This window comes from Peromyscus californicus, unplaced genomic scaffold (assembly GCF_007827085.1).
Source record: "Peromyscus californicus insignis strain IS unplaced genomic scaffold, ASM782708v3 Scaffold_17__1_contigs__length_78620276, whole genome shotgun sequence".
Lineage (NCBI taxonomy): Eukaryota > Metazoa > Chordata > Mammalia > Rodentia > Cricetidae > Peromyscus > Peromyscus californicus.
In genome coordinates, this window is record NW_026294469.1 from 15056878 (window position 1) to 15071995 (window position 15118).

General features: G+C 45.4%; 1 protein-coding gene across 1 annotated transcript in view; it reads left to right on the forward strand.

Moving 5' to 3' along the window:
• The window catches only part of Fhod3 (formin homology 2 domain containing 3), a 428882-nt gene that overhangs the window by 353405 nt on the left and 60359 nt on the right, over window positions 1–15118 (forward strand). The window contains 1 exon segment of the mRNA XM_052741682.1: window positions 5272–5483. Coding sequence (XP_052597642.1) covers window positions 5272–5483 — 212 coding nt within the window.

Consider the following 15118-nt stretch of genomic DNA (forward strand, 5'->3'; position numbering starts at 1 on the left):
TGCTCTTAACTGCGGAATCATCTCCCCAGCCTTAGTTCATTAATTTAACTCCATTATAAACCGTAAAGTTCATATATTAAGTTTGTGATAGCTTGAGATAAACAAAGGACGATAGTCATGGAAATCGACAGGCCAAAGTTTTTACCCCAGCCCCCTACAGCCTGCAGTTACTAACTCTGTCACCAGATGGCGATATAGTATGGGGAGAGGGACAGGCTCAGTTTATGCCTTTTGTACTGGAGCCTAGTGGGAACCTAACCATTTTTGGCCTGTGCCAATGTGATGTGGAATTGTGCTAATGTTTTAGACACCATCAGCTAAATAGATCAAGACAGTCTGAGTCAGGCAACACTGGAGACTGTCTGTGCTCAATTAAAAAATTAGATGCTTAAGTCAGCCTCATGAATAAAACATTGGTTTATTTCCTACATTCTATTAGATTATTGTCATCCTAATAACCAGTGGTGGTCAGTAAATCCAGAGTGAAAGGTGCTGGTGAAAAGCCGAGAAACTCCTTTTTCTCGGCTAAGTGAGCTTCAGATAATGGGAGGCATATACTCTTACTGAAATACTGCTGATTATTTTTACACGGGGTTAAGGGATTTTGAATTTTATATGTTTAGCTTTCTCCTAGATTCTGTACTTTTGAGCTTCTGAGAGTTGGACTGTCAGGCTGTGTCTACACAGGCAAGGCCCCATGGCTCCTGCAGGGATGTCCAGTGCTTTGTCAAGGTCAGAGCTGGCTCAGGGCGCCTTCGCAGAGCTCTCTGGCTATTCCCCACTTAGGTTTTTGCTTATTCCTGGCATACTCACGTAGGAGTTTGTCACTCCCATTCTCCCATTGCTGCTCTACCCTCGGTCTCCTCTTCTCCCAGAATGCCCGCCTACACAGCAGGTGGTCATCTCAGCAGGGGCAAGAGCAGGCTTTCTGCCCCTGCCGCAGTCTTCCTCCACACCCTGTCTCTCAGCCTGCACAGGGTTCAGTAGACAGAGCCAGACGTATCCCCAGAGTCTGAGCTAACTGTTTTCCTTGTTTGGTTCGACTAGTCTGAGGGAATAAGAGGTCACAGGAAGAAAGTATAAGGGGAGATTGGGGATGCACTGGAAAACTGAAAATCACTCATGATGATGGTGGTCTAGGAACCATGAGAAAAGATGCTGAGCATTGCTGGGAGGCCCAGGAGATGTCAGAGGGCTTGAATTCCATGTGAGGGAGACCTAGGTAGGAGGGCAGGAGGAAAAGTCTTGATGAGTAGGATTGGCTCATATAGGGTGTGTGTGCAGCTCAGTAAAGAGAGACTGAGCTGAAATTCTGTCTGGTCCTGCCCTGGTATACCTTCTGGGTATCAGAGTTCATTCCAAATGTTTATTTACCTCTCTTTCTCCCATGGCACTGTGAGCTGCATGAGGGTGGGATATTTTTCTTGTCTAGTATTAATTGCTTAGTGTCTATTACAGTCCTTAGCATGTAACAGGCACATTGAACAAATGTTCAATAAACAAATGAAAAGATGAATGTATAAACAAAGGAGAGAGGCATAGCAGAAGGATGCTTGATGGAGGCGCAGAGGTGACCTCCACAGACACAGGTTAGTGCTTTGTGTGGCAACCTTGTCATGATCATAGGGTTGGTGTTGCTTCACAGGGCATCTGGGCATGTGGCCATCAGGGACAGTCATCTCATGAGTTGATGCCTCCCAAGAGTTGATGTGTTTGGACCCCTGTGTGCATGGCTTTAGTATGAAAAGCTCATTATGGATCTAGCTTCCTGCCCAGGATGCTAGAAGTTCCTGTATGTCAGGAGGTTGGTCAAGCTCTGACATTTCCCACTACTATGAGCTGTGACTTTCATGTATACCAGCCTACCACCCTCATCTCTCCAATCATTGCAGACAAACACTGTTGCTGTTCTTCCAAGAAAATAACGCTCCTGATCACCACTGGCATAGGGCAATAGGGGCAGCCCTATTAAACTAAAGATGTGTGAGTTGGGGCTAGAAAGATGGTTCAGTGGTTTAGAGCACTTGCTTGTAGATGAACAATCTTATTAAATAAGAAACACAGAGCCAATTGCAGGGTTAAAAGCCCAAGAGGTCAGAGCAATAGCTAAGAGCTAAAAACCTTACCCTTCACTGCTACTGCTGTCCTCCTCAGCAAGAGACTTACTTCCTGTGTGTTTGTCCTTTTTATTGACTTTCTATTCTGCCTTCTCATTGGCTGTAAACCCAACAACATGACCTCCTTGTCACTGCCTGTTTGTACAGACCTCCAGGTCTTCTATGGTTGGTATTGAGATTAAAGGCATGTATCTCCATGCTGGCTGTATCCTTGAACACACAGAGATCCGCCTAGCTCTGCCTCCCAAGTGCTGGGATTAAAGGTGTGCACCACCACAGCCCAGCTTCTGCTATGGCTTGCTCTGACCCCTAGGCAACTTTATTTATTAATATACAAATAAAATCACATTTCAGTACAAATAAAATATCACCATACTTGCTGCTTTCACAGAGGGCCCAGGTTTGGTTCCCAGCATCCACATGATGGCTCATAACCATCTGTAACTCCAGTTCCAGGGGATCTGACACTTCCCTCTTCTGACCTCCCCAGACACCATGAACACATGTGGTGCATGCATATGCATACAGGCAAACAATCATACACATACAATAAATAACCTAAAAAGTTATTTTAAAGAGTGTGCATGTGTACAAAGTACACCTACCATACGCTTGACCATTTTAGCCATTTAAGTGTATGGTTCGGTAATGTGAAGCATAGTCACACAATTGTACAACCAGAAGTCTCATTGTGTAAACCGAAACTGTACCCCTGCCGACCAACACTGCTCTCCCCAGCCCTGCTCTTTTGTTGCCCTATAAATAAATACCTTCCTTCCTTGGGACAATTCTAGTTAAGTCTTTGGGCTCCTCCTCTGTCCTGTACATCTTTGATGATGGCCTTTATGCACCTATGCACACCCAGGAATAGTCTCTGTGAATATCTAACCATCTCTTGGAAGAACAGCCCTTTGGATTCCTGCCAGAAACCGATCTGAACCCATGGGCTGGCAGCCCCTGCCTGCCAACCTGGCTGCCCAGAGTCTGATGTGGAAGGCCAAGACTAGGGCTGGACCAGATCAAATGAAAGGCCAAAATGGGTTGATAGGATCACGTGTGGGGCAAGATGTGGCTATGTAGGGAACCACACTGTGTTTGTTGTTTCGTTTTGTTTTTTAAGGTAAGTTGGCCTCCTGGCTAGAAACCCTTCATGTGAGAACATGGTTCCTGAAACTCTGCCTTTTCTGCTCTGGGATTCATATCTCCTGCACTACTGCCATTAGCAGGACAGTCAGAGTGGAGCCTTTCTGATGACGGCTCTGTCCTCTCCGTCCGTCCGTCCGTCTGTTTGTCCGTCTGTCCGTCTGTCTCTGAGGCAGTCCTCTCAGCACCAAGCTTTGGGTGCTAGCATGTACAACCCATTGCTGCTCTTCCCAGGAAAGCTGGCTCACTGGCCAGGGAGATGGGGCACATGCAACCCTAGGCTTCCTCTGCAAGTGGGGGCTTCCTGGCAACTTTCTCCATGCACCCTTTGCCTACTTCCTGTCGGCGGACACAGGCAAGGCACCAAGGGAAAGAACCAAGGAGGGTGCTCTCCCAAATCGTATCATCTGCTTGTTGAAACCAGGCGCACACATGGGAAGAGCTGACGAAATATGCCCGGCAGTCAATGTAAAATGCCATCGGAGCTGAGTGGGCTACATATCCAACATGAGTTCAGAGGCAAGGCTGCGATTGCTTGCAGCTGTGCCGGTCCAAGTCAGTGCCACAGAGGAAGAAGGGCATGCTGGCAGAGCCTGAAGGGCAGCCTGCCTGTGTGTGTGTGTGGGGGGGGGGGGGGCGAAGGTGACAGGGGAGGCCATACACTCCTCAAGGGTGAGACTTGAAGTGCATGTGTCTGTGTATGCACACATGCACTTGTGGGCAGGTCAGAGGTCAACCTCAGATGTTGTTCCTTGGGTGCCGTCTACCTTGTTTTTTGAGACAGTGCCTCTGACAGGCCTGAGCCACCCCAGTATGCTAGGCTGGCTGAGCAGTAAGCCTCGGGGATCTGCTTGTCTCTCATTTCCCAGTCCTGAGGTTACAAGAACATGGCACCTTGTCTGGCTCTTACGTGTGAATCCCAGGGATCAAACTCAGCTCTTCGTACTCTCGAGGCACACATTTGACCAACTGAGCTTCCTCCCCAGCCGCAGTCGCATGTTTCTGAATTATCAAATTACTTTGAAGACTTTAACTATGCCTCTGCCTTGGTCATCCCAGTGAATGAGGAGTGGTATCCTGGGATGGGGGGGGGGGGGGCGGTCCCTGGTGGCTGGTGGAGCTGTTGTACTCAGGCGTAGGCATAGAGTGATGGGTTTTGCACAAACTGTTGTACCATTGGGGAAATGGAGACCTGCCCCAGCTTAACTCACGCATTATTTCTATGTAGACATCTGGAAGAAGCACACATTTCAAAGTTATTTTGGTCCGATCTATAAAGTGCACTAGGAGGAAGATGATTGGTAGCTGTTCTTAATAAACAGTTAGTGGGTTCTGCCTGCCTGCAATGCAAAACAGATGTATCTTTGTTCTCTCAAACTGACTTTGATGAATAAACTGTACGTGACGTCAGGTCCAAGCTATTGGATGTCTGAGTCCTGCTCAGAAATATTTTAGAATATAAAAAAGTTTCCATGGGCCATGCTGAGAGAACAAAGTGAATTCCAGTCGCATTGCTGTTAGCATTGAAGCAGGTTCAGGAATTCCAAGAGGCTTCTGTCCAAGCAGCCCCCTTTTTGGTATTTGGGGGCACTGTTTCTCTCTACCACACCAAGGAACCCTCCCACTTCCCAGCTGTGAACTCCACAGGGGTTCAGTTCTCAGCTGTCACTGCCAGAGCCTTTGCAGGTCATCATATGCTAGTTTGTTATTGTTATTTGTGTAAATGTGTCCTAAAGGGGGAATGAAGATTCTGCAGCAGTGAGCTGGGGTCCGGTTTTGTGTGATGTTGCTGTTTGTCCTCACTCACTTGCTTATGAATGATGCAGGGTTTTTAGTGGCTAGCATCTTGGCTTTGCTGTGCGCATTTGGCAGACTGACCCTCCAGTCAGCCCTGCGCTCTGCTCCATGCATCAGGAAACCAGCTCACTCTGCAGGTGTTTCATCCATAAACAAGCGTCAGCCACGGGCTCCTCTTTCTTTTTACGGAAACCCTTTGGAATTTAACTTTCAGATACAAATACTTGGAGCAGTTGGCAGCCGAGACGCACGAGAAGGAGCTGAGAAGCCGGAGCGTGAGCCGGGGCAGAGCTGACCTCTCCTTGGACCTGAGCTTGCCAACAGCCCCTGCCTCACCCTCCCCATCAAGCCAGAGTCCCTCATCTGCCGACTCCCAAGAGGCTCTCACAGTGCCCTCCTCCCCGCCCACTCTTCAGTACCCCCAAGGTGAGTGCTGGGATAGCGGTGGGAAACGAGATGATCGCCATCAAACAGGCTTGCTCGGGAGTCCAGTGTGCAAGCTGACATGAAGACAGGTGAGTTTCTGGGTGACTGCAGCCTGTGCTGTCACTGACATACTAGAGGTGGCCAGAGCCCCTTAGATGAAAGCAGAGCTCATTTATAAACGTCACCCACCTGTGGTCATTAAAAGACGAGAACCTGCAAAATTAGACTGATATTGACAATCCTAAATGCCAGGCATTTAGTACTTCATGATTTGGGTATACATAGCTTTGCCTCTCAAGGTGACCACTTTGGAATCTTCTTACCCTAAGAATTAGTCTCATTTTAAATTGATGGGAATAAAATAAAGGAAAGCAAACTAACAAACAAAGGCATAGTGATAATAGATGATAAATACTAAAAAGAAAAATAATGAAATTTGCGGACATGTATCGTGTGTGTGTGTGTGTGTGTGTGTGTGTGTGTGTGTGTGTGTGTGTGTGTACAAGCTTGTGTATAGACAGGCAGGCTCTCCATGGAGAAATTTTGTTAGCAGTATTATTCCCTGCAGCCTTGAACCACAGCTGCCTTCCTAATGCTCTGTGCCTTGCACTGGGGGCCTTTCTCTTTCAAGTTAATACAAAGCACAGCGACCGGCACAGGCGTTCACACAATGTGTTCATAGCACCACCAGCTCTGTGGGGTTTCACCGAGGGCTGTGGCTCACAGCCTGATGCAGACACAGCCAGCTGAAGGCAGCTAAGACACCGAGCTTTCAGCTCTGGGAGGGTTGCTTAACTATCACCCGCAGCTTACTCCAGGCAAGGCAGGACTCCGTGACCTCAGCAGTACTGGGTGCAATGGAAAGCTTGTCTATCCAACTTTCTGCTGGCTCTCCTAGCCTTAGGGTCTGTACCCGCCTCCAAATTTCACATTCTGTCTACTTATTCCTGGTTCCTGACCCCATGGAGGATTGTCCCAGGCAGATGGCTCGGTCACAGATGAGTAATTTCAGTCTGAAAATACCGAGACTGAGTATGAGAAGGTAGGCCATGCTGCGGCAGCTAAAAGCTTTCCTAACACTGCCTTAAGGTCATTGTTTTATCTGCGTTTGGCATTTCCACAGGCAGTATAAAAACTTGCCTCTGGCAAAGTTGTTCAGTGCTTAATCTGGGGACTTCAAACTCTAATATGGACCTCCAGTTTAGAAAATAATGGTCTAAACTGTGAAATATAGGACAGTCCCAAACAGAGAGGGGATTGGTGGTACCTATAAATATTGTTTATCTTCAGATTTTTAAACCATTTGATGTTTGCTGCAAAAGACAGTTCCTCAAGGATTATGTCTAACTAGAGTTGAGCCTGAGGCCATCCTGTCTAAGAAAAAAAAAACAACTGTATTTTAAGCTCCCCAGAAAGCACAGGAAATAAAATACACACACACACACACACACACACACACACACACACACACACACACACACACACACACACACCAGACATATACACATATATATTTGCTATATATTTCCATGTTAGTCATATATATTAATATCAATATGAACTTTTTCCAGTAAGCTTTCAGAGAGATAAATAGCAAGTGTCATTTTTCTCTTCAGTGGAAGGATTAGTAGAGATGGAGAGGATGTCTGATTAAAATCACACTGGTGAGGTTTGGATGTGAAACACAATACAGGGCTTGAATTACACACCTGCACAATCATGTGGTGGTGTTTGAATTCCCTTGAGGGGACCAGTGGGTCTTTTAAGATACAGGTGGCTACATCTCCTGTGTTTATTAATTGTAAACTGAACGAGTGGGACCATACCATATTCTGACTTCCTTGTCCTCATGTGTAATTGACTTTTGTATTGGAAATGAGGGTCTGGGGAGATGGCTCTGTCAGTCATGTGTTTGCTGTGAGAAATCAGAGCTAATGGATACACCCATGCTTCCAGTGTTGTGGGTAGAGGGGAGACAGATGAGTCCTTCGAGCCTGCTAGTCAGGTGGCCCAGGCAAACAGTGAGCTCCATGTTTGGTGGGAGATCCTGCTTCAAAAATTAAGATGGAAAAGTGATCAAGGCAGACACCCAACACCTCCCCACACACACACACATTACACACAAACACACAAACTTGTACACACAAGTACACATAAATCAAGATTGATAATGGTCTGAAAAGAATTCCATAAGAGAAAGACCTTTACTAGAACTACTGGGAGTTCCTGCTGACTTGGGGGTTCTTCTTTCTGACAGAACTACAAAGCTGAGGTGACAAAGGGTTAGCCCCTCCTGCTTTATTATTGTTCTTTGAAACACCCTGCAACCTCCGATTATTTATCTCTCCTTTCTATCAGGTCCCATTTTCAAATTTACAAAGTAACTTCTTGCCTATCCTTAATATTTACAATAGTCCAACATCTGGAGGAAGAATAACTCATATAACCACACATCCAGATGTTTGTCCTGCACTAAACACCTGGCACTGTTGTGTTCCCCATGTGCTGAGGGTTGGCGTGCTTTTTCATCCTTGGTCATTTCTGGAGCATATGACCACCGTGTATTTCATGGCTCTGTCATGCCCTGGCCCTTCCTTCCCAGGGCCCCTGTTGAGTATCTGGTCATGTGTTTGGGTAACAGGGGAGACGGCATCATTTGTAGTGTCCTGAGGATAAAATGTAAGGGAAGACTCATGTTGGCTGTTCCTGACAGGGCTGGGAGAAGAGTCCAGGGATAGAGCTGAATCCCAATTGAAGAGTCACAGTGGTGCATGCTGTGTGTTGTGGTTCCAATCTATGCCGTACCATCCCTTTGCCTAGCCTCTCCCCAGTATTTGCACAAAGCCAGCATTTCAGAATCATATTGATAAGAATGGGAAACACTAATATTTGTTACCAGCCTGTGTATGCCTCAAGATGATAGGTCACTTTGTGGCTGCTTTTTGCTATGCTTGGTTTTAGCTTTTTGAAGCAGGGTCTTACTTTTTGTAGGTAGGTCTCAGGTCTCCCTGCATAGCAGAGCATGGCCTTGAATCCCTGACCTTCCTGAGTCCACCTCAAGAGTCTGTAGCATGCATGGACACATCCAACTTGCAATTATTCACTCAGATTCTGGAGAACTTTCAAAAGCATAAGAACTAGGCACTGTGTGGCACAGACCTACAATCCCAAGCACAAGGGAGGTAGAGACAAGAGTATCAAGAGTTCAAAGCTAGCCTTGGCAACGTACTATGATCAAGGGCTACACAAGGCCCTGTCTCAAAAATACAAAGCAAATTCAAATTTTGCCTTATATTTAAGGCATATCTGCGTCATTTTTAAAATGGACCCATCTCAGTAAACAAAAATACAAAACAAAAGAGAGATATGAAAGCATTTGAATTCCTTTTCAGTCTCCTTGCAAAATACACACTCGAGAAGGGAAGACCTAATGGTTAAATACTAATAGCATGATGTACTAGTGAGCTCTTCAACTCAGTCTCAGCTAAGTACGCTGTAACTTTTCTGTAAATGATGCCACTAGCCCCCACCATCAAAACAGTGTGTGCTGAAATTATTTTTCCATCTGGTCCTTTGGCGGCTCACAGCAGATGTGTGTCCCCAAACTGCCGAGTCTTGGTTGTCATGGTCTGGGTATTTTTCCTTTTGTGTCACACTAGCAGACCCAAGCGAGGGGCTGACATCTATATGCGCCCTTCCGAGCACTGCGCTATAGTTAGCGCAACCAGCCACAGCTTTTGGTAAACATGGCAGAGCATCTTTCTTCAGTCATTGCTTTGATAGGCTGGTGTTTTCTTAATGATAAGTTTATTCCCTATTATTGTTCTGAAACTCACAGATGACTCTGGAGTCAGCTTTTCTCACTGATCAAAGTGAAGGGTTCCTATTAGGATAACATTCTTTGTGATGATTTGTTTTTTTTTAAGTTTTACAGAGAATTAGAAGGAATAATACATATGCTCACGAGTAAAAAGTCAGCATAGTTGAGAGTGGTGCTTAAACTCAACTGTCAATTTGATGGGATCGAGAATCGTCCAGGGACAAGCCTTTCGGCGTATCTGTGAGGGATCATCTGGATTAGGCTAATTTTAGTTACTGTGGGAAGACACACCCACCGTGGGGTGTACTATTGCATAGCCTGTGGTCCAGAACTCCATAAAAGAGAAGCAGAAAACTGGGCCCACCTGCTCGTTTCTCTCCATGGTCTGACTGTGGATGCAGTGTGTGGCCAGCTGCCTTGAGCCCTGCCCCGTGATGTCCCTAACGTGATGGACTATACTCTTGAACCCTCTGTCCTTAAGTGGCTTGTGCCAGACACTTTGTCACAGCAGTAAAACAAGGGACTATCAGCCAGAGTCTCATCACCAAGTGAGTCATGGCCAGGAAATTCATTTCATGGGAACAGAGTAAAGTCAAACCACTGGCCTGAAAGCCAGCTCTTGTGTTGGGGGTCCGGGCGATGTGTCCTGGCTAGACCGCCTTCTCTGGGGGATGGAAACTGTGCTCCCACCATGCTGATTTCCTTAGACACACAGGGCCCTCCTGAGGCCAGATGAAGAGAAGTTATTTTTCTCAACGGAAGGAAGCAACTGTTGAGTTTATAAATGGCTTTTATCCACAGCCTTAGGGGACACACAGAAGGCAGGTCATCTGTGTTGTTTGTCATGTATGCATACTGGGACAAGACTTTAGAGGTGCATCTGAAAATTTGGGCATACTACGTAAAATTTAAGTCAAGAAGAATATATTCAGTAGCAGAGTTTCTTTTGGTATCTTTAATCAGACTTTGAGGTATTTAAAGTCAATAAGGACTCATTGACTCTGGGGATATGAGATATGGCTAATCCAATCACATATTCACCTGGAAGCATTTGTAGAAATGGTTGACAGTGGGTAACTGATACTTTCTCTCTGATCCAGGAATTTAAAGCAAGAAAATTCCTGCAGCATATGCTTTCTGGAACCTGGAAATAAAGTATAAATATACAGTTCTGTCAGGAAATGTTCAGTCCATTTAAATGAATGATCATTTCTCACAAAGGCACCCATCTTGACTGTAGTCATCATTAGTAGTATCAACTGAGTGTCATGGCCACCTTTGTTGTGTGCTGGTTGAGTCTCCTTCGGGTTATAGGTGCTGTCTTAGTTTACCTAATCCACGTGGCATGAGGTGGAAACATCTGGTGACCTGTTTCCGCCTGGCCCAGCAGCTGTGGAACGCCGTCAGTCATCAGCCTCATACTTGCTGCTTTGTGAGCATGAAACTTTTGGACACCTTTAGTCCAGTGTTTCATTAATTGGCTAGAAACTTGATTCCTGTGGCTGTGGGACTCAGGGCTGTACTTCCTCCTCATTCCTCACCTGCCTGAAGTGACTTGATGTCTTCAGTTCCTTTGACCAAATCCTTCAGGGGAGCCACCCAAGGCCAGGGTGCCGTTTCCTCCTTTGTACACCTTCACTGAAGTCATTGCGCTCACCTGCGGTTCACTGGAAAAGGCGAAAGTGTTCCAAGTTGGAGAGACTGATAGTTGTCATTGTTTTCTTGTGCTGTGTTTTTCTTTTGCTTATTTATTATTTTATGTGAGTGTTTTGTATGATTGTGTCTATGCGCATCATGTGCACACAGTGGCTAGAAGAGGGTAGTGGATTATCTGGATTGGATCTACAGACAGTTGTGAAACATCATGTGGGTACTGAAAATTGAATCTGGGTCCTCTACAAGAGCAGCCAACACTCTTAACTGCTGAGCCATCTCTCCAGCCCCTTTTATGCCATATTTTGGCATACTGAAGTTTTGAGTCTTTTGAAGTGGATAAAGTAGATAAAGATAAAGTAAATAGAAAACATAGAACAACTTTGGGAAAGCTGGTGAAGCTGGCACTCTCTGATCAACATGATGATTTCAGAGAAGCTATTGTTAAGAACTGTGAAAGCTTTGGGACTTCACTTTACATGTAAGCTAGTAAGCTGGGCTGCGGCAAGTTCAGATATACTGGTCAAAAGCATAGAACTCCAGGGTCAGAGACAACAACTGTATGCCTATAGCAACAGTTCTAGCCAGAGAACCTCCACTTGGGCCGTTTTCCCCAGCCCTGGTTCCCATGGTGATGTGAACATGGGCTAGTGTTGCCTAGACATGCACTGTGAGAAACCTGAAGAGAGGAGCTCTGAGCTTAGAGGGAGAAAGTATGCTTTTCCTTCATTCCAGAGAGACACAGGATGGTGGACAGTGAAACGAACATTCTCATTCACTCTCATGCTCATATTCTTTCTCTATCTCCCATTGCCATCTTCCAAAGTTATTTTTTTCCTCTGTGCATATCCTTAGAAAGATATTCCAGAAGAAGGGCTCTCAGTGCCTCTGCTTGCCGGGCTATAGAAGGATGGGAATTCCATAAGCAGTTGTTACTCAACAAGAAAGTACAATGGTTTTTAACCAAACTTTACTATCGACTTCATATTCTAGTTTCTGCTTAGGGTAGGCAAAAAAATTTTCATGTTTTGAATAGCAATTACTTTGCTTGTTCGTATTTCACAAAGAGGGGGTGAGGAATGTGAGGCCTTGCTTACAGCGGGAGTTTTAGGGGAGACACGAGTGCCTTTCATGCAATGCAGGAACCTCAGACTGATGCTTTCAAGTCTAGTCAGGAAGTTCTGTGAGCTGGGACAATGAGAGTCTTCAGTCTTTCATCCAATGACCAAGACCTTGGAAGCAACAGTAAATGACAGTCTGAGTTTCTTCCTGGCATCCATCTGTGGCTCAGGGCCTCAGTAAGCACGTGTTGTGTCCACAGCTTCTCCTTTTCCTTGGGTGCTTCTCCCTGCTCATGTACACTACAATACTATATACACTGTGACATAAAGGCTGCAGGGTCACCGAGAAGTACATGTTGGCTTCACAGGTCCTAAATCTTAATTCTGTAAGTCCACCCCTGGACTCAGGGACCCTGCAATGCATTTTGTGTGCTTGAGACAAACAGGCTTCTTTTATGACTTTCCAAATTGGAGCTTCTCTGAAAAAAGCTGCCTCGGCCTGATAGATCCACTGACTAGAAGGTTCTAGTAGCTTTTTTGGTGCAGTCTCTTTGAACCCCTCTACATCTTCTAGATAATATACACAAGAAATGTGCTGTTTTCCTTCTGGGTCCCCTCCTGCCTCACCATTTCCCCATCATCTCAGCTCATGTTTCTTGTATCGATTGCTCCTTTGATTTTCTTGGTGCTTCTCTTTGAGGCTTGACTAGAGCCAGAGAGGCTACTGGAAAGCTCTGCCCTATTGGAGTATCTTCACTCTCACAGAAAGGTTTATCCAAGGATGAGTGAGGATCAGAGTCTGTCCCATCCAACATGTTGGAACCAGAATAGCACCTGTGTGTCTGACTTGGAAAGACGTTTACACAGCTCAGAAGAAGTCTTCGTAACCTAGTGTTTATGGTCCCATCACCTGACTTTGAAATCACAGATATGTCAGTAAACATTGTAAGAGCCTGGGACAGCATCCCACTTTCTGTTGATAGTATGAGACAGAATATTTACTGTGTTTTATCAGGTGCACAATAACTGAACCTGAAACTGGCTGCTACTGTTTTATTTTGTGATGCTGCAGTATGGAACTCCAAGTCAGAGGTGTCCCCTGAGAAGGAAGAGAGGAATAGGAATTGTGCATGTGTGCATATACATACATACATACATATATATATATATATATATATACACATACATATATATATATATGGTGTTAGGTTACATAGTGTATAAAAACATATTGTGTGTATGTGTGTGCACGCAGGAACACATATGCATGCATGTGGAGGTCAGATGTCAGTATCAGCAGTCATTATGTGTATGTGTGTGTGCATGCAGGAATACATATGCATGCTTGTGGAGGTCAGATGTCAATATCAGCAGTCATTCCTCAGTTTGTCATTCCACTGTTTATTAAGCTAGGGTTTTCTTGGCCTAATACTTAAAGATTAGGCCAGACTGGCAGGCCAGAGAGCCCCAGAGATCTGCCTGCCTCTGCCTTCCTAGCACTAGGATTACAAGGACATACCACCAAGCCCAGCTTTGATGTAGGTTCCGGGTATTGAACTCAGGTCCTCATGTTTGAGTGCATGATAGTTACTTTATAGACTAAGCTATCTCTCCGGCTGCATGCATTCTTGTGTGCATTGAGGGGGGAGGAGAAGGAGAGCGAGAATGTGTTACTATTTATTTTGAACCTAGGTAGGAAGGCACTCTACCACTGTGCTGTATGTCCAGCCCAGAAACGATCATCCCTGTTGCACTTCAATCTTATCTCACTTTGAGCCCAGATGCACAAAGCAGTTGAACACACCTGACGTCGAGGTCCTAGATCTGCTTTGATGGCTGTCATTGTCATTTCGTGAACTCTTCCTTATTCCCATGTGCTCTTTGGAGTATGGTTAGTATGTAGACTTGTATGCGATTTGAGGGTGTCAGAATTTGGGTTTGGGGATAGCACAGCCTAGAACTCTCACAGAAACTTCCACTGCTGCTAAATGAGAAAAAATCTTGATGATTGGAAGTGAGGAGGGCAGTTACAGGACCTAGAAAGCGGCACTTTATAAAGGTACTTTAGTGTGTCTTAGGTATGAACTTCTTTGGACATCTAGCTCTAAAATTTGAAGCAAGGCTGAGGCCTTAGTTTTGAAGGCCTACAAATTAACAGTAGAATTCCTTTCTTTTTTTTTTGCTGATGAGAACATGTTACATTAAAAATATTTGTGTCTCTCTGTGTGCCTATATTAGTTTATGCATGCGGTGTCCACAGAAGCTAAAGGACATTGGGTTCTCTGGAACTGGAGTTGCAGAAGTTTGTGAAGCATGATGTGGGTACTGGGAACAAAACCCTGGTCCTAAAGGAGCACTCAGTGCCCTTAACTGCTGAGCCATTGCTCTGCACGACACGCTGCTTTTGTGAAACTTGTATAGCTGAGTTTGTACTCAACTAATTCCTGTGAGCGGAGACTCTGATTGGGGGTGATGTCACACTTTGGGGGACATTTGGCAGTTTCTGGGGACAACTTTGTTTGTCACCATGCTGGGAAGGTTGTGGAGATGATGTGAAAGGTCTCTAGTGAGCAGAAGCAAGAACGCTACAAATCCTCTAACACACAGGACTGCTTTCCATGACGAGGAGTTGTTTGGCCCTAAATGCCCACAGTATTAGGGATGAGAAAGACTGCTTTAGATAAATCTTAGCGACCAGCACAGCAAGAGCTGGCCCAACACCAAAGGCAAAGTCTAAAGAATTTCCGAAGTTGTGAGTCTTTTTCTCCCGGGACCATTCTCAGATTTATGTGATTAAACCTCAAGTCTCAAGTCGATGGTGTTGGTTATTAGCTCTAAACTGGGGAGGTCCCTGGAATGTGCACTGTTTGAGCAGCTGTTATAGAACTGGCTGGCCCAGTCTGTGGTTTCATAAGACCTGCCTGAAGGCCAAGTTCTGGCAGAGCCATTGGGACGCTATCACAGACTAAAATTGATTGAAGTCACCCAGAGATTGATTGAATCTAGATGTTATAAGTGAACATTGCACTCCACTATTGGGAACATTGATGAAAGCAGCCATTGGCACATCTACATCTACTGTATGTTGCTGCGTGTTTTCA